At 46.6% G+C, this 20512-nt stretch overlaps 1 protein-coding gene across 1 annotated transcript in view; it reads right to left on the bottom strand.

The window, feature by feature from the left end:
• The window catches only part of ACAD9 (acyl-CoA dehydrogenase family member 9), a 60086-nt gene extending 45794 nt beyond the window's left edge, over positions 1–14292 (bottom strand). Inside the window, exons 1-3 of the mRNA XM_056524214.1 lie at positions 13961–14292; positions 7321–7414; positions 5239–5340 (exon numbers count right to left, since the gene is read on the bottom strand). Of these exons, the coding sequence (XP_056380189.1) occupies positions 5239–5340; positions 7321–7414; positions 13961–14110 (346 nt within the window). The 5' untranslated portion in view covers positions 14111–14292. The remainder of the gene's footprint in view (positions 1–5238; positions 5341–7320; positions 7415–13960) is intronic.
• Positions 14293–20512: the final 6220 nt, after the last annotated feature.

Below are 20512 nucleotides of genomic sequence, written 5' to 3'. Positions count from 1 at the left end.
GGCTCCTCAGTCACTGAGGTGGACCCTGCCCATATGGATGACTGTCAGCCCTGGGAAGCCTTCTCGGAGGCATGTCTTGCTCACTCTTGGGTTTCTACTGCATTCCCTGTACTTCCTGACTGGAGTCAGCTATCATCTCGAATTTCCACCAAAGAGGACTTTCTTCCCTCACTGCGGAAGTTAAGTATACGTGCAGAGGCGAGATCTCTTCTCTCCGCCAAGACTTACAGCATGTCTCTGATAGGGTGGACGGCTTGGAGGACGCTCAGGATGCTATTCGAGCTTATGGCGCTCGGTTCCAGACTACCATTGCCTCCCAGTCGGAATTCCTTAGTGATCTCCATGATCATGTGGAAGATTTAGATAACTGATGGAGGCGTAATAACATCAGGGTCCATCAAGAGCCCTATAGGTGGAATTTGCCATTTGCTCTCCATGCCCGCAAAGATGGACGCTCTGCAGTTTTACGTTCCTTCATTAATCTGTCAGACTTATGCTCTGCTCTGGACTTGCCTACCCCTCAGGTTGTGGACTGGGGCTTGACTCCTCCCCCCCTTCCCTCCCTCCAGTATGGCAGCCTGTCCGAAACCGCCCGTCTGACCAGAGTCAGAAACCGTCATCACAGGTCTCGCGGGAAACCCCCCCCCCGCTGCACCCTCCTTGGTATGTTTTCTGGTGTAGCTGATGTTTGGACTCTGGTATATGGGCTTGTCCCTCTATATGGTTCTCCCCTGCCTTATGATGAATAATACCTGTTTCTAGCATTCGTATTCCTGTTTTTATGCACTAGTATTTTAGGTCACGCTAATGATTGTGTTCTACTTTTGGCACAGCCTTGGGGGGGCAGAATTGCTCCTTCTTTGGTGGTCTCTTTCTAGTATCGTTCCTCCACTTCCCTCTTTGAGGTTGTGCCAATGGGTTTGGGAAGACAGATGTTGCATTTGTTCAGGAGACGCAATTTGACCATGGTGGCTCTTTCCAATTCCTACAACATTTATATCCTCAGGTTTTTTTCTGCTACATCATATAGGAAGGTTGCAGGTGTCGCTATTTTTATTTACAGGTAGCTTCTTTTATAGACCCTAGGGGGCGGTTTGTTATAGTTGAGGGTTCCTTGGGGGGGGCTAAGCCTTTACTCTAATGTCTATGCTCCGAACTCCTCCCAAATTCCTTTCCTTTGCAGGGTCCTAACCAGGCTCTACAAGTGTCCCCCTTCTACATGGCTTTTAGGTGGGGGTGATTTTTTTCACCCTCTTTGGATCGTCAATCTCTGACGGGCTCCCCTCCCTCCCCCCGCTCAAATTCTTTTGGCGTCGCTTTTTCATCAACTGATTTGATCTGCCTCCTTGTACGATCTATGGCGAATAGAGGTGCCTTGGATCATTCCCGGGAGTTTCATGTTGAGATTTCTCAATTGGAGGCTTCTCTTTTGGTTTCCCCTTCCCTTTCGGTGCTGAGGCGATTGGTTGCGGCTCGAGCTCGCCTAGGTGATCTGGATCTTCGGAAGGTTGAACGCCTTCTAATCTATGCCAAATCTATGCCAAACAGCGGTTCTATGAAAAAGGCAATACCATACTATGCTAGCCAGGCGCTTATGTGACCAGGCCGCTGCCGAGTCTCCCTCGGCCCTGAAGTATGCTGCTGGTACTCTTCATTATCATCCTGATACTATTTCCTGTCTTTCTGGACTACTACTCTAAACTGTATTCTCTCCCCTCACAGCTTCTGTCTGACCCGGGGGACCGTGATACAGCAGTGTGTTCCTTTTTGTCGCAATGTGATTTACCTTCCCTATGGGCTGCTTATCGAGCTGTTTTAAAATGCTCCGATCACCTCTGAGGAGTTGGCTGAGGTTATCAAATCTCTACCTACTGGATGCTCCCCTGGTCCTGATGGCTTTACTTTGCTCTACTACAAGACTTATGCATCTCTCTTACTACCTAGGCTTGTCTCTTTGTTCAACTCTTTCATGGGGGGGGGGGGGGGGTGTATGCAGTAATCTTTTTTACACTCCTTGATCACTCTTTCCCCTAAACCAGGTAAGGACCCCTATAACAGTTCAATCTACAGGCCAATCATCCTCCTTAATTCTGATCTGAAGCTGTTCACTAAAGTCTTCGTGGTGCGCCTTTGTGGCTTTCTCCCTTCCTTAATTCATAAAGATCAGGTTGGTTTTATCCCCTGCCGCCAAGGGGGTGATAACACTAGACGGGTGGTGGACCTGATAGATTTGATCAACCGCCGCTCAGAACAGGCCCTGGTCCTTAGCCTTGATGCTGAAAAGGCCTTTGATAGGCTTAATTGGCCATTTATGTTTGCTACTCTTCGGAAGTTTGGGATCAGTGGGCCTTTTCTGACTGACCTTATAGTGCCCTCTACTCCACCCCTACTGCTTCTATTAAACTCCCTTACGTGAGTTTTTCCTTGTATAATGGAACCCCACAGGGATGTCTGCTGTCTCCCTTGATCTTTGCTCTTTGTATTGAAACACTGGCTGCCCTGGTTTGGGGTGACCCGAATATCTCTGGGATCCAGATACATGATCGGGACTTAAAGATCTGTCTGGTTGTGGACGATATTCTCCTGACCCTTACAACGTCCTCTCCTCTCCCTCCCTGCTCTGTATCGGGTTTTGCATTCCTTTGGGGTGGTTTCGGGGTATAAGGTTAATTTATCTAAGACTGAGGCAATGCCTTCGAATCTCCCTCCCTTTCTGTCCTCACTTCTTTAGGCCAACTTCTCTTTTAAGTGGTCTCCCTCTGCTCTTAAATACCTTGGGGTTTTCCTGACTCCATCCTATGCCTGTACTTTGCTAATTTTCCTTCTCTGTGTTGGGAGCTTCGGGGTCTTCTGGAGAAGTGGTGGTCCATATCTCTCTATATATATATATCTCTCTCTCTCTCTCTCTCTCTATATCTCTCTCTCTCTCTCTCTCTCTCTCTCTATCTATATCTCTCTCTCTCTCTATCTATCTATATATACATCTATATATATATATATATATATATATATATATATATATATATACACATCTCTATATATATATCTATATCTCTCTCTCTCTATCTATATATAGAGTTTTTCGGTCGCATAGTGGCTGTTAAAATGACGGTCCTCCCTAAATTGTTATATATCTTTTGTGACTCTTCCGGTACGAGTCCCTCTCTCTGCTATTCGCTCCCTTTCTGCTATAATTCGCTTTATATGGGACACTAGACTACATCGTTTAGCGATGTCTGTTATAATAGCGGGTGGGTCCTTTGGGGGTCTGGCTGTACCTGATGTGGCAAAGTATTATTGGGCTGCCCATCTGCGTAACTTGGCTACCTGGTCCTTGTATCATGCATATAGTCTATGGATGGAGCTTGAAAAGCTATGGCTGGCCTGTTCATCCAAACTCTCTCCTTTGGACTCTCCTTCTCTCCTCTCCTTCTTTGGGTCCTCCTTTGGGTACAATGGCTTTTTTCCCTCCCGATAAGTCTGGGGATATTGTTCCGTTAAGTTTAAATTGGTGTCCTTGTCTTCCCCGATGCGATCCTTTTTGTACCATCCTGATTTTCTACCTGGCCTGACCTCTGGTATGGTGAGTGACTGGGGTACAAGGGGGCTCTTTTGTTGGACAGAAGTAGTGCATTTTCATTCCCATGCTCTTCTACCATTTGATCAATTGGTGTCTAGGAATGGTCTTCCCTCCTCCGAGCGGTTCCATTATCTCCAGCTTAGTCATTATATGTCCTCTACCCTGGGTTCTACGGTTGTCTCTTTGCCTACGGGCTTAGAACAATTATGCCGTCAGAGTCCACAGACAAAGGGTCTCCTTTCCGCTATTTATTCCATCCTCAACTCCCCTTTGGGTGGTGCTGATTCTGCACATCGCTGAATACCAGTATTACTCTCCCCCAATGGCGGGTGATTTGGGAGAGGGCCTCTAAGGCCTCGATTTGTATGGCTTTTAAGAAACGCAATTTAAAATGCTTATGGGTTGGTACCATACTCCTAAACTCCTCAACAGACTGAACCTTTCTATCCCTCCGCAGTGCTGGCATTGCGGGGGGGGGGGGGGGGGGGGGATTGCGTCCACTTTTCACATTTTCTGGTCCTATCCGATTATAGTGCGCTACTGACGGATGGTGGCTCGCCTGTTGGGCTCTGTTCTGGGGGTCTCTGTCCCCCTTGACCCCCTGGTTTACCTCTTCCATTTGTCTAATAGGGTCCTTGCTAAGAAGCTGTTTAAATTGTTTATGCACATTGTTTTGGTAGCCAAGACATTGATTGCTAAATATTGGAAGCGGACTACCCCTCCGTCTAAGAACGAGTTGTTAGCCCGAGTACGTGAGATCCGATCCCTCGCGTCTGACTGCTTCTCTGAACAATACTGTGCTGTTGTTACTATCCATTTGGGAACTGTGGGATCGTTTTACTGATCAGCAGCCTCCCTGAGCCATCTACCTTCCTTTCCTCCCTATGTCCCCTTCCATCCCCTTTTGTTCTACTGTGTATTGTCTAATGTATTGTGTTTTTTCTGTATGTTTTGTGTTCTTTGTACTGTCGTTTTGTGCTTCTATTTGGAGCTGCCTTCTGGTTTTTTGCTTTGTTTTTTTTTACGCTGGCTTTATTGTTTGTTAACAGGTATACATGCAGTGTTGATTTATTTGGTTGTATACGCAGTTTGTCCAAGTGAATAATTGCTTAATGATCATTTGGATTGCCCTGCTTTGCGGACTCCTCTGGCATGATACCTTATTGCGTCACGCATATTTGGATTTTGTATTTCTATTTCGAAAAAACCTTTAATAAAAATGTACACTGGAGCACCTGAAAGCTGAACAAATTTAAGTAATCAACCGCCGAGCCGCAAGGTTCGTGACAAATTTAATCACTAACTTCGCTCTTCTCTGGAGCTCATCATGCCCCAGCCTCCCAGAGAAATGCAGAAAGAGTGAGCATAGTAATACATAGATCAAAAGGTATTTTACATATAAATACATGCATATTATTATACATACAGGTCTTCGGGCACATGACTACACAGACAAGCATTTTATTTTATTTTTTCTTACTAATGACTGTAGCGCTTTAAGTATGTGGCAGGTGAGTACCGGGACAAGCTGATCCATCCTCAAGTGAGAGCATACCTGACATCATGTCCCAGGACAAATCTCTAAATATCAATAATTATTAACTTTCACCCAGACATTAATATGGTGAAATAATCTGCATACAGAAGCCTGTACTCACCATACTCCTCAGGAATCTGCATGCCGAACAGACCCAGATCCTTTAGTCCTTTCAGAGTTTCAGGGGGTATTTTAGCATTTTCATCAATTGCTTTGGAATCAACTGCAAAACACAAGATATATTATTAAATGAAAGGCCAGATGAAAAATCCCCAAAATTCCATTATACCATATATAAGTAACCCAGAGGCACAGACGTCATTAACTTCTTAAGGACTGGGACTCATTTGGCATCAAGAAAGCCACAACTTTTCATTTTTGTGTCAATGTAGCCATATGTGCACTAATTATTTTTGGAGAATTATTTTGGGGTACATCTAGATAACAATTAACTTGCGTGTGTGTGAGACAGATGGGGGCAATTCCACTATTTATGGAATAAAGCAATCTAATAGGCCATCCCTTCGATATCTCCCCCTGATGAAATGGCAACGTGGTTAAAAAGTGAGCCCCCTCCCTCTGTCTACCAACACTGATGTAATGATCAGTACTGACAGACATTTAACGGGGAAAGGCTTTAAATTTTATTCTTGCTTTGTGATTATTATGAAGCAAAAATAATAATAATAATACTTCCATAGATCTTTATTTAAAAAGTAGCTTTGTTTCTCTTTTACAGCCTCTACCATTTCCCTTAGTAGCAGCTTAAAGGGGTTGTTAGGCAAAAATGTTCCTTTTAAAATCTAGGAAAAAGCAACGAGTGCTTCCGTACTGCAATAAAACCAAGATAAGCAGGCAAAGGAATAACATTTTCCCGATTACCACAGTAAGTTGTGCAACCCATACACAACAATGGTAAAGGAGTGTAAGGTAAAACAAGCATGGGATCTGAAGCCTTCCTGACCCGGATGATAGCAAACACTTCATATAAATGGACGGGAATTCATGGCACTGATCAGGCCTGATGAAGCTGCCATTGCGCAATGAAACACGTTGCACCATGGCCCAATTAAGTTACTCCAACTTACGGGGTGGTTTTTATCAGAGCTGGTGAATTCCTGTCCATTTCTATGAAGTGTGTCCTTTGTGTTTGCTTCTTTTAAAATCTGGCCAAAGACCAGGAAAGTTTAAAAAGGTTGACTGAGCAGGAAAGTGACATTAAGTCCCCTAAACCTGGAAGGGCCAGAAAGAGGGGACTGGAGATCCATTATACCAGTGCAGTCATGGGAGTCCCCCCAAATTTTATACAGAACTTTTTTCCCCAGACAACCCCTTTAAATGGTAGAACATTTTAATGAAGATTATTTAGAAAGTGGTCTAATTTTGCAGTTAGGAAACTAATCAACAATCTAAAATAATGGAAAAAATAAAATAAAACAAACTAAAAAAGGTACCCATAGCCTTCAAATGTGTATACAATGTATATTTTATTATTTGTGTATATCACCACCACAAACTGTGTGCTACTTGTCTTACTTTGCTCACTGCATTATGGGCATAGCATGTTTGTTGGTCTGGGTGCACAGTCCCCAGCCACATGAATGTAATGAGAGCCATGCATCCCCATGTACACTTGTTTAGTAGTGAGGGCTGCAGCGTGGTGTGATACCAAGACAATGCACCACCGTGCTCATGTTTGAAGCTGCTGCATCTGTTACCTTATATATGGATGTACAGTTAGTCCCATTTGTGGTTAGGGGTCATTAGAATAATTATTCAACAGGATTTAAAATAACCATCAGTGTCAAAGGGGTATTCCAATTCTGCCTTGTCGTCAGAGATTTAACTTGTAGCTTCTGGGCCCCAGTACAAAATCTAACATGGCCTTATGTCTACTGTGTAACATGGGCCTCGGTGTGACTGCTATCTCTGCACTCACTGTTAGTTATGTCTGTCTCTGTCAAATCTTTCTGGGTGCTTGAATTGAGATGGCTATTTTTAAGTAAGGCCACTGAATCCTGTAATAGAAGCCACATTGGTTATTGCCAAAACTAAGTTTTGATTACAAGACAGGAGGGAACACACAAGACTTTAGATTAGAAGGGGATTTTATATTTAGTTGGAAATCCTGGTTGATACATATTACATTTTAGAAAACAAGCCATCGTCATCCTCGTCATCATCCTTATCCCCTCCATCTCACCTTCTTCACTGAAGAACTTCTCCACTGGTCCGACAAGCTGAGTGATCTCATCCAACTCATCATTACTGATCTCTGGATATGGAAACACTTCATCCTGGCAAACACAAGTAAACTTAGCAATGTTTATACTGCTCATCTATAAATACTGAGTACCATGAGACGCGTAGACTTTCATTGTAAATTTTGACACAATGGAACACATATCCAGGCTATAAAATACAATGGTTAAAGTAAGACTTCTATTATAAAGAAAAGGCCTCTAGCGCCTTCAGCTTCTGTAACACTTCCTCCCCAATTCTATAAGCTAGGATGTTCCCATAAGTCTGATGTCAGTCATCACACTGGCTTCTGCTTCTGGGACTGGACAGATCAGAAGATGTAAGCAGGGAAATCACCTGGAAGTCAACTTCCGGTACCTGGTTTTCAGGTTATTTTCTACTAAAGCATACAAAGTGTTTTACTGCTGCCAGGTAGAAGATAGCCCGGCTCTTGGATCATTTTCACTTTTTCCTATATTCTGCAGTAATCTGTCCATTACTGATATTATATCTCCAAATAGAGAGGAGAGCAGATTCTCTACCATATAGCATTAAAGGAAAACGGTCACCCGTTCACCCACACTATAACGCAATACACCAGGTTATAGTGCGGGTGAACAGAAGACCGATGTGGGGTCTTGCACTGCTATACCTACCTGCAGTCTGGAGCCCTGATCCTCCGAAGGTCCCCCTCTTCCAACCCTGACTTGTGATTTAAAAATTCAGCGCCGGCCAGGTGAGCGCTCAGTAGGCACGAGAGCTCACGTGACCTGCGCTTATGAATATTTAAATACAGCTGGCGGGCCCAGGTAGGTATAGCAGTCGGAGACCCCGCATCGGTCTCCTGTTCACCCACACTATAACCCGGTGTATTGGGTTATAGTGTGGGTGAACGGGTGATTGTTTTCCTTTAAGGCATATTGCCCTGTCCCACAAGACTATGCATGCTGCATGAGTTTCTTACTCTTCCTTAGACTTCTATGACAAAGAACAGTGTTTTCCAAACAGTGTGCCTCCAGCTGGCTGACCGCTGGAACCCCCGTGATCTCCTTCCCAGACTCTCCCAGCTGCATGTCAGGCTCGGGTATCACCGGGACTCCCATGGACAATGCATGGAGCGCATGCCGACTCACTATGCAGCTGGGGCCCCATTCTGGAGATTGTGGGGGTCCCAGCAGCCTGGATTCCGCAATCAGACACCTATCTCCTACGCTGTAGATAAATCATTTAAGATACATTTTTAAGTGCTGAAAAGCCCCTTTAAAGGTTAGGTTGTAGCCACATGGCAATACTGATCACACGTCATAGCCAATGGATAATGCACATCCCTGTGCACACAACATGGACAATACTAGACAATACTACTTGCTGGAGGTTGCGCTGCATAAAGAGCCCAAGTAGGGTCAAGTGGACCGAGTGAAAGAATTTAATATGAGTGGTTTTCCTGATTAATTAATTCAAAAGGGGAAAAAAAAAGGGGTAAAAGCAGTTTTTTTAGAAGTCCTCCCCAAGATGGTCGACCCTGTAGTCTGCGTTTTCTGCCGCATGCGGTTTGCCGACCGTAGGCAAAAACGCGGTCGACCACGTTTTTGCCTGCGGTCGGGAAACCGCATACGGCCGAAAATGCAGCCGACCGGAGGCTGCGGTTCACTCCGGTCGGCTCATAGACATACATTAAATATGGTTCCCCTATACGGCTGAGTGCGGGCGCCGCGATGAAGTCCGTCCCCCCCTCCTCCCAGCCGTATACGGGAACCGTAGTTACAAAACATGATGTGAACCCAGCCTTTTTTGGGGGGAGGGGGTAGGTGGATGGGGAAGAGGAGGAGAGATGGTTTTAGATAAATTAAAAGGTATACTTAAATGGCGAGGGTCAGACAGGGCACTGGAACCAGATAGGAGAGATGTATGAGGGTAGGGGGGGGGGGGGGAAGAAAAACTTAAACATGTTGATGGTGGATAAAGAAACATGGAAATGTGATTTTATATGGAATGTATAATTTTTGCTGGAAAAAAATGTAAAGATATTAAAAAAAAAAAAAAAAAAAAAAAAAAAAAAGAAAGAGTCCAAGTATTTCTCACTGCTGCAGTAAGCTATACAGGCATTGATGTTATGTCCTCGCCACCTGTACAGTGCTAATTCCCTAAAAACCTATAATACCAAGAGCAGTAATGAGTTAATGCTGCAGAGCCTCAGAGGACTAATGAGGAACAAAAGCATTGTATCTCCTGATGCGATGCTGTGTGCATAAACTCCATTCATTTAATAGGAACTATGAAAACTGCATAAAACAAGCACCACAGATTTGCTGGCTTCCCAACCACCTCCAGCACCTGCAACCAGGCTTATCCATCAGCCATTTATACAATATCATGTGGATATAACATCATTGTGCAGATAGGAATGCTCCTTTAGGGTACGTTCACACTTAAGGCACAAAATTATTCCTATATACACACCCACATGACAGTCCACAAGAGTGAGCAAAACAACACTGTGGTTTTTATTTTACTTCACTTCACTGCATGGAAGGAAACATTTTATCCCAATACAGAAACTGGCATCGATGCCAATACCGGACATGTACTTGTCCAAATGTCTCTAATACCTGCAGACAATAAATATCCATCCGCTCCTGCGCTGAAGCCTCTTCATTGTTCATTCTGTAAACTAGAGTAGTGCTGGGCCTGCTGTGTGAGGAAATGACGTTATTGCGTGGTGTGAAGGGAAAGGTCCTGCACACCTAACAAAAAAGGAGAAGGTCCTGCACACCTAACAAAAAAGGAGAAGGTCCTGCACCACTAACAAAAAAGGAGAAGGTCCTGCACCACTAACAAAAAAGGAGAAGGTCCTGCACCACTAACAAAAAAGGAGAAGGTCCTGCACCACTAACAAAAAAGGAGAAGGTCCTGCACCACTAACAAAAAAGGAGAAGGTCCTGCACCACTAACAAAAAAGGAGAAGGTCCTGCACCACTAACAAAAAAGGAGAAGGTCCTGCACCACTAACAAAAAAGGAGAAGGTCCTGCACCACTAACAAAAAAGGAGAAGGTCCTGCACCACTAACAAAAAAGGAGAAGGTCCTGCACCACTAACAAAAAAGGAGAAGGTCCTGCACCACTAACAAAAAAGGAGAAGGTCCTGCACCACTAACAAAAAAGGAGAAGGTCCTGCACCACTAACAAAAAGGAGAAGGTCCTGCACCACTAACAAAAAAGGAGAAGGTCCTGCACCACTAACAAAGAGGAGAAGGTCCTGCACCACTAACAAAGAGGAGAAGGTCCTGCACCGCTAACAAAAAGGAGAAGGTCCTGCACCATTACAGCGGGTGTCAGAAGTTACACTCGCTGCAATCTGTCTATTAATGCAGGTACTACAGCTCCCAGCATGGAGCAGAGCGTGCTCTATGTTGGGAGTAGTAGTACCTGCAGTCAAGGACAGATCACAGCAGGTGTCACTCCTGACACCCACTGCGATCATTCTTTCTATTGCAGAGATGTTGAGCGGCTTTCTCCTGTGCTCCGCATCTCTGCACTATACTCCGGCCAGTGATATGAATAGAACATCACTCATTCGTATTTCCCTCTGAGAGCTGTGATTGGCGGCAACCTTCCGGCCAATCCCCACTCTGGGCGGAAAATATGAAGGAGTGAATTTCTATTCACATCACTGGCCGGAGTACAGTGCAGAGATGTGAGTGCTGTATAGAGCAGCTCCGCATCTCTGCTATATTATGGATGATCGCATGGGGTGTCGGGAGTGATACCCGGGGCAATATGTCTATTTGTACAGGTACTACTACTCCCATCATGGAACAGTCTGTGCGAGTCACAAAAGTGAAAAACACACACCCACTTTATTAAAAGTCAATCAAAATTTCATTATAAAAAATTTTGTTAAATACATTTTTCACATCCCTACTGCTTTTTTTTATTTATCTAATTATTTTTTTTTGGTACCCAACAAATTTTGAAAAAAAACACCAAAGGGGCCAAAAATGCAAATTCCACTCAAATGCAAAAACGCCAGAAAAACGTCAGACGTAGGAAATTGCACTTGTGTTTTTACTGGCGGGTTTTTTTTCTGTGAAAAAAACGCAGGAAAAAAAAAAGTGGAATCCTACCCTCATGGAGAACTGACAGATTTTTGGGTGTTTTTTTGCAACCAAAAAAAATTAAAAATAAAAGAAGGAAGTTCATAACATGCGTCTAAAGGAAGCCTAATAGCTCCCCCAGAAGCACATCTCTAAGAAATGTGGGAATAAATAACTAGGAATGTGACTTATCACAGATGTGTCCAAAGCCACCTCGTCTGTGCCAACATAGCCATCTATGTGTGTCCCAGAGCGCAGTGTGCTGGAGTACACTGGTCCTCCACTAATCTCCCAGCACATGACTGGTGTTTTATGACCCTGGTGCGGTGACCTGCATACACTATCAGACATGCTGAAACGTTACATGTGATAAAGAAATATCCTCCAGTCCAACAGCTGCACCGAGCGTTCAAGGAGCCGAGTGCGAGTCACAAAAGTGTGTCAAAGGTCTCTACTGTACAACACAACGAGGACCGCACAGGATCTATGTATCTCCAGCCTCTAACCAGCAGTCTTTAAAGGGGTTCTCCACCATAAGGTGATTTTAGTAGGTACCTGGCAGACAGTAATGGACATGCTTAGGAAGGATCTGCGCTTGTCTTGGGGCTAAATGGCTATGTTGTGAGATTACCATAACACTGTGGCTAGCTTTTTGTGAACTGCTTGACTTTTCTTTCTTTGCCTACAAATCCCACAATTCCATTTTCCTCCCTCCCACACATCAGTCAGCCCACCCATAAATGAGCTGCATCCATTCAAAAGACCTGTGGTTTTCAATCAGGGTGCCTACAGCTGTTGCATTAGTTGCAGATTGATCTCTCTCCCACCAAGCGATCGCTCCACCCATTGAAGCAGACAGGCTCCCTGTCATCAGCTGACTAATGAGTCAGGTCTCGGCCGCATTGCAACCTGATAAAAATCTGAGACAACAGTCATTTTGTATGCTGATAAAAATAAATATTGGAGTGAAAATCACAGAAGAGTTGTGAGAAAACCATCACACATAGGTACAGACACTATATTATGAACTACACTAACTTTACAGCCCCTGTAGCATAGTCAAATAAAAAAAATCCTGGAACACCCCTTTAAATTAATGCTGCACCTCAGTTTGGGGTTAGCAGCTCATTTGCATATCAAGAATAATGAAGATAACGGGCAAACGGCAGGACGGATCCGGGCATGGTAGGCAGCATATTGATCATATTTCCTTTAGAATTATTCTCATATTCAAATTGGTGCATTAATATATGAACAGGGCGCAGTTTTTTTCCGCTCCCTGATAATTGAAACTCTGCAGTAGGAGCCTAACCGCTTGTTCGGTCTCCTAGGTAACCGTACAGCCCGCGAGACCCAGTGCAACGCAAATATGGCGCCTGATCCCAGATTTACGTGCAGATTTGAACAAGAAAGCAGTTTAGACTCAGGCTGGGTTCACACTATGTTTTTGCCATACTGTTTTCAATCCGTTTTTCTAAAGAAAACCGTATGGCAAAAAACGGATGGAAAAGTATGGAAAAAAGTAAACCGTATACGTTTTTAAACAGTATACTGTTTTTAAAGTGCATACAGTTCCGTCAGTTTTTATAAAAAAAAAAAAAAAACATACGTTTTGCAAATTTTGTCCATTATTAATGGTAGGGGTCTTGGGTGTGGACTTTAGGATTCAAATGTGCATTAGCAAAGTAAAAACGTATACGTTTTTCCCGTATGGAACCGTATACATGTGCGTTTCCCATTGACGTCCATGTTAAAAAAAACGTATGCGGTTGCAGTACGGTTTTTAAACAGGAGACAAAATCGTGGTCAACCACGGTTTTGACTCCAGTTTAAAAACCGTACTGCAACCACATACGTTTTTTTTAATATGGACGTCAATGGGAAACGCACATGTATACGGTTACATACGGGAAAACGTATACGTTTTTACTTTGCAAATGCGCATTTGAATCCTAAAGTCCACACCCAAGACCCCTCCCATTAAAAATGGACAAAATTTGCAAAACGTATGGGTTTTGTTTTTTTTTAATAAAAACTGACGGAACTGTATGCACTTTTAAAAACGGTATACTGTTTAAAAACGCATATGGTTTACTTTTTCCCATACTGTTCCATCCGTTTTTTTGCCATACGGTTTTCTTTAGAAAAACGGATTGAAAACAGTATGGCAAAAACGTAGTGTGAACCCAGCCTTAGTTGTACTTCAAGGCAGTGTTTCCCAAAAAGTGTGCCTCCAGCAATTGCAAAACTACAACTCCCAGCATGACCGGACAGCCAAAGGCTGTCCGGGCATGCTGGGAGTTGTAGTTTTGCAACCGCTGGAGACACACTTGTTGGGAACCACTGTATAGGTGATGCCCGGACACTTTTGGTGGTTGCACTGTGTTGCCAGGTCATGCTGGGAGTTGTAGTTTCTGTAACAGCTGTTTGTAAACTTTAACTACAAATGCAATTTAGCTTGGTTGCTATGGAGATAAAAGTGAAGTTTCTAGACAAGGGTTACTTTACCTTGGTAATGGAGCCCAGAAAAAGCTGCTTGGCGTACGCCAGACTCCGGGGTCCCGTATGTACCGACCGCAGTAGTTCCACCGGCCGAGCCCGGGCAGGGCTCCCCCATCCCCAGGCGATACGCCCCAGTCGTGCACACAGCCGGCTCATGGCTCTCAGGTCAATGTCACGGCAGGTAAACGAAACCCCGGCTCCTCAGCGAGCGACCCACAACGTCATCAGTTGGCGCGGCTGCCGGGTGGTCACGTGACGCGCGGTTTACGAGACAAAACTACAGTTCCCGGCATTCCCTGAGGTCGCATGTGCACTTCGGTAGTCACTCACATTCATTCTCCTGACAGTGACTTATGACGTCATCTTCCTATGCACAGGGCTGATCTGCAGGCAGAGTCCTTGGGGGAGATTTATCAAAACCGGTGCAGAGGAAAACTTGCCCAGTTGCCAATAGCAACCAATCAGCTCGCTGCTTTCATTTTTATGAAGGCCTGTGAAAAATGAAAGAAGCGATCTGATTGGTTGCTATGGGCAACTGGGCAACTTTTCCTCTGCACAAGTTTTGATAAATCTCCCCCCTTGTGCTTGAATATCGTTATTCCCTATAGGGCAAAATAATTTTTATACAACTTTGTGTTTACTGCAGCAATATTACAGGGGCATAAATTGTCATGTACACGTGGGGTTATTACTGAAGTCCAGTAAAATTGTGCTGTAATGGCCAAAGTATGTAAAGCCGCCATATAGCGCCCGGAGAGCTCCACATTTATCTTCACGTTTTTACATTCAGAAGGGAGAAAGTCTGATGAATTTGCCCAAAATGTATTTAAAGGGGTACTCCACTGGAAAACATCTTATTTTAAATCAACTGCTGCCAGAAAGTTAAACGGATTTGTAAATTGCTTCTATTTAAAAATCGTAATCCTTCCAGTACTTATCAGCTGCTATATGGTCCACAGGAAGTACTTTTCTTTTTGAATTTCCTTTCTGTCTGACCACAGTGTTCTCTGTTGACACCTCTGTCCATTTTAGGAACTGTCCAAAGAAGGATAGGTTTGCTATGGGGATTTGCTCCTCGTATGGACATTTCCAAAAAAATGGACAGAGGTGACAGCAGAGAGCACTGTGGTCAGACAGAAAGGAAATTCAAAAAGAAAAGAACTTCCTGTGGACCATATAGCAGCTGATAAGTACTGGAAGGATTATGATTTTTAAAGAGAAGTAATTTACAAATCTGTTTAATTTTCTGCCACCAGTTGATTAAAAAAAAAAAAAATGTTTTCCAGTGGAGTACCCCTTTAAAGGTGCACCCTGTGTCCAGTAGCACCCAATTGTTGTTAGCTGCATGGGGAGCGAAGATCGCTCCATGTCTGATGACTCACGATACAGGGTCCGGAGTATCGTGATGTCCCGGCTCCGCTCCTTGTGACATCATGCCCGTCCCCTCAATGTAAGCCTACGGGAGGAGGCGTGATGGCCGCCCCTCCCCCTCCCATAGACTTGCATTGAGGGAGCGGGCATGATGTCACAAGGGGCGGAGCCGGGACATCGCAATACTCCGGCCCCTGTATCGTGAGTCATCAGACACGGACCCATCAGACACAAGGGGCGGAGCCAGGACATCACTATACTACGGCCCCTGTATCGTGAGTCATCAGTCACGGACCCATCAGACACGTGAGTCATCAGACACAAGGGGCGGAGCCGTGACATCACAATACTACGGCCCCTGTATCGTGAGTCATCAGTCACGGACCCATCAGACATGTGAGTCATCAGACACAAGGGGCGGAGCCGGGACATCACAATACTACGGCCCCTGTATCGTGAGTCATCAGACACGGTTGCCACCCTGCCGGTCACAGCCGGTATTTTCATTCAGATTCCGGGCTGTGACGGTAAGTTTGGATGAAAAATTGCATGGCCGGTATTTTTCATTCACTGTCATCACACTAACCTAAAAAAAAAACAACTCCTGTTCTGTTCGGTGGTGGCGCCGCTGAGCGGGGGTGCGGGCCGCTCAGCACAGCACCCTGTCTGACTCTGAGGCTGTCCCTGTCTCCCAGTCACGAGGCTGAAGTTGGTTTCTTATTCGTCCAGTTTCTTATTCACTGAAGTTGGTTTCTTATTCGCGCATTGTCTTACAGATGACTATGAGTAATAAACCTTTTCTCCACTTATTTCTCTGCAGTAAATCTGTTTTTTATACATAAATGTTGAATATAAGAGGAGAAAAGGTTTATTAGTCATAGTCATCTGTAAGACAATGTGCGAATAAGAAACCAACTTCAGTGAATAAGAAACTGGACGAATAAGAAACCAACTTCAGCCTCGTCTCCCAGTCCCAGTCTAAAACTTGACCTGGCACTGTGCAGTTGTGTGCGTCGATGCGTGACGTTTAAATATGTTACGTGACAAGAGTGAGCCAATAGGATGTGATGGAGGCGGACCATCTCATTCTATGGCAAATCCCATTCTATGGCAATGCACCGGGTGGCTGGATCTGCGGAGGGACGTTGCGGAAGTGACGTCACTCCGCAGACCCGCGCAGGACGTCAAGTCACTCACCGAGACTGAGAGGAGACTGGAGAGGTGCTGCGGTAGTAGGTAAGTGTGTCTGTGTGTGTCTGTTACTATGTGTGTGTCAGTGTTTGTGTGTCTGTCGGCCAGTGTGTGTGCGTCAGTGTTTGTGTGTGTCTGACACCGTCAGCCAGTGTGTGTGTTTCTGAATTCACCCCACCCACCCCAATTCCCCTGTTACAATTCCGATTCCATGGGGTAGAGGGGGGGGGGGGGGTAACTGCCTATACCTATGGGGAAGAGAGGGGGGGGGGGTAACTGCCTATACCTATGGGGAAGAGAGGGGGGGGGTAACTGCCTATACCTATGGGGAAGAGAGGGGGGGTAACTGCCTTTACCTATAGGGAAGAGAGAGGGGGGGTAACTGCCTTTACCTATAGGGAAGAGAGAGGGGGGGGTAACTGCCTTTACCTATGGGGAAGAGGGGGGGGGGTAACTGCCTATACCTGTGGGGAACAGGGGGAGGGGGAGTAACCGCCTATACCTATGGGGAAGAGGGGGGGGGGGGTAACTGCCTATACCTATGGGGAAGAGGGGGGGGTAACTGCCTATACCTATGGGGAAGAGAGTGGGGGGGGTAACTGCCTATACCTATAGGGAAGAGAGAGGGGGGGTAACTGCCTTTACACCTATGGGGAACAGGGGGGGGGGTAACTGCCTATACCTGTGGGGAACAGGGGGGGGGAGTAACCGCCTATACCTATGGGGAAGAGGGGGGGGGTAACTGCCTATACCTATGGGGAAGAGGGGGGGGGGGGTAACTGCCTATACCAATGGGGAAGAGAGGGGGGGTAACTGCCTATACCTATGGGGAAGAGGGGGGGGGGTAACTGCCTATACCTATGGGGAAGACAGGGGGGGGTAACTGCCTATACCTATGGGGAAGAGAGAGGGGGGTAACTGCCTGTACCTATGGGGAAGAGAGGGGGGTGACTGCCTATACCTATGGGGAAGAGGGGGGGTAACTGCCTATACCTATGGGGAAGAGAGGGGGGGGTAACTGCCTATACCTATGGGGAAGAGAGGGGGGGGTAACTGCCTATACCTATAGGGAAGAGAAAGGGGGGGGGGGTAACTGCCTATACCTATGGGGAAGAAGGGGGGGGGTAACTGCCTATACCTATAGGGAAGAGAGAGGGGGTAACTGCCTGTACCTATGGGGAAGAGAGGGGGGTGACTGCCTATACCTATGGGGAAGAGGGGGGGTAACTGCCTATACCTATTGGGAAGAGAGGGGGGGTAACTGCCTATACCTATGGGGAAGAGAGGGGGGGGTAACTGCCTATATCTATAGGGAAGAGGGTGGGGGAGTAACTGCCTATACCTATGGGGAAGAGAGGGAGGGGGGTAACTGCCTATACCTATGGGGAAGAGAGGGGGTTGTTACGCCGAGCGCTCCGGGTCCCCGCTCCTCCCCGAAGCGCTCGCAACATCCTCGCTACGGCAGCGCCCCGGTCAGATCCACTGACCGGGTGCGCTGCGATACCGCCTCCAGCCGGGATGCGATTCGCGATGCGGGTGGCGCCCGCTCGTGATGCGCACCCCGGCTTCCGTACCTGACTCGCTCTCCGTCGGTCCTGTCCCGGCGCGCGGCCCCGCTCCCTAGGGCGCGCGCGCACCGGGTCTCTGCGATTTAAAGGGCCACTGCGCCACTGATTGGCGCAGTGGTTCCAATTAGTGTGTTCACCTGTGCACTCCCTATGTATACCTCACTTCCCCTGCACTCCCTCGCCGGATCTTGTTGCCCTTGTGCCTAGTGAAAGCGTTCCCTTGTGTGTTCCTAGCCTGTGTTCCAGACCTCCTGCCGTTGCCCCTGACTACGATCCTTGCTGCCTGCCCCGACCTTCTGCTACGTCCGACCTTGCTTTTGTCTACTCCCTTGTACCGCGCCTATCTTCAGCAGTCAGAGAGGTTGAGCCGTTGCTAGTGGATACGACCTGGTTACTACCGCCGCAGCAAGACCATCCCGCTTTGCGGCGGGCTCTGGTGAACACCAGTAGTATCTTAGAACCGGTCCACTAGCACGGTCCACGCCAATCCCTCTCTGGCACAGAGGATCCACCTCCTGCCAGCCGGCATCGTGACTGTAGATCCGGCCATGGATCCCGCTGAAGTTCCTCTGCCAGTTGTCGCCGACCTCACCACGGTGGTCGCCCAGCAGTCACAACAGATAGCGCAACAAGGCCATCAGCTGTCTCAACTGACCGTGATGCTTCAGCAGCTACTACCACAGCTTCAGCAATCATCTCCTCCGCCAGCTCCTGCACCTCCTCCGCAGCGAGTGGCCGCTTCCAGCCTACGACTATCCTTGCCGGATAAATTTGATGGGGACTCTAAGTTTTGCCGTGGCTTTCTTTCACAATGTTCCCTGCACTTGGAGATGATGTCGGACCAGTTTCCTACTGAAAGGTCTAAGGTGGCTTTCGTAGTCAGCCTTCTGTCTGGAAAAGCTCTGTCATGGGCCACACCGCTCTGGGACCGCAATGACCCCGTCACTGCCTCTGTACACTCCTTCTTCTCGGAAATTCGAAGTGTCTTTGAGGAACCTGCTCGAGCCTCTTCTGCTGAGACTGCCCTGCTGAACCTGGTCCAGGGTAATTCTTCCGTTGGCGAGTACGCCATACAATTCCGTACTCTTGCTTCTGAACTATCCTGGAATAATGAGGCCCTCTGCGCGACCTTTAAAAAAGGCCTATCCAGCAACATTAAAGATGTTCTGGCCGCACGAGAAATTCCTGCTAACCTACATGAACTCATTCATCTAGCCACTCGCATTGACATGCGTTTTTCCGAAAGGCGTCAGGAGCTCCGCCAGGATATGGACTTTGTTCGCACGAGGCATTTTTTCTCCCCGGCTCCTCTCTCCTCTGGTCCCCTGCAATCCGTTCCTGTGCCTCCCGCCGTGGAGGTTATGCAAGTTGACCGGTCTCGCCTGACACCTCAAGAGAGGACACGACGCCGCATGGAGAATCTCTGCCTGTACTGTGCCGGTACCGAACACTTCCTGAAGGATTGTCCTATCCGTCCTCCCCGCCTGGAAAGACGTACGCTGACTCCGCACAAAGGTGAAACAGTCCTGGATGTCAACTCTGCTTCTCCACGTCTTACTGTGCCTGTGCGGATATCTGCCTCTACCTTCTCCTTCTCCACTAAGGCCTTCTTGGATTCCGGATCTGCAGGAAACTTTATTTTGGCCTCTCTCATCAACAAGTTCAGCATCCCAGTGACCAGTCTCGCCAGACCCCTCTACATCAATTGCGTTAACAATGAAAGATTGGACTGTGCCGTGCGTTACCGCACGGAACCCCTCCTAATGTGCATCGGACCTCATCACGAAAAAATTGAGTTTTTGGTCCTCTCCAATTGCACTTCCGAAATTCTCCTTGGACTACCATGGCTTCAACGCCATTCCCCAACCCTTGATTGGTCCACAGGAGAGATCAAGAGCTGGGGTACCTCTTGTTTCAAAGACTGCCTTAAACCGGTTCCCAATACTCCCTGCCGTGACCCAGTGGTTCCCCCTGTAACCGGTCTCCCTAAGGTCTATATGGACTATGCTGACGTATTTTGCAAAAAACAAGCTGAGACTTTACCTCCTCACAGACCTTATGACTGTCCTATTGACCTCCTCCCGGGCACTACTCCACCCCGGGGCAGAATTTATCCTCTGTCCGCCCCTGAGACTCTTGCTATGTCAGAGTACATCCAGGAAAATTTAAAAAAGGGGTTTATCCGCAAATCCTCCTCTCCTGCCGGAGCTGGATTTTTCTTTGTGTCCAAAAAAGATGGCTCCCTACGTCCTTGCATTGATTACCGCAGACTTAATAAAATCACGGTAAAGAACCGCTACCCCCTACCTCTTATCTCTGAACTCTTTGATCGCCTCCAAGGTGCCCACATCTTTACCAAACTGGACTTAAGAGGTGCTTATAATCTCATCCGCATCAGGGAGGGGGACGAATGGAAAACGGCATTTAA

This window comes from Hyla sarda, chromosome 6, assembly GCF_029499605.1.
Source record: "Hyla sarda isolate aHylSar1 chromosome 6, aHylSar1.hap1, whole genome shotgun sequence".
Classification (NCBI taxonomy): Eukaryota; Metazoa; Chordata; class Amphibia; order Anura; family Hylidae; genus Hyla; species Hyla sarda.
Note: the sequence above shows the minus strand (reverse complement) of the source record. Positions and strands in the feature narration are given on the sequence as shown.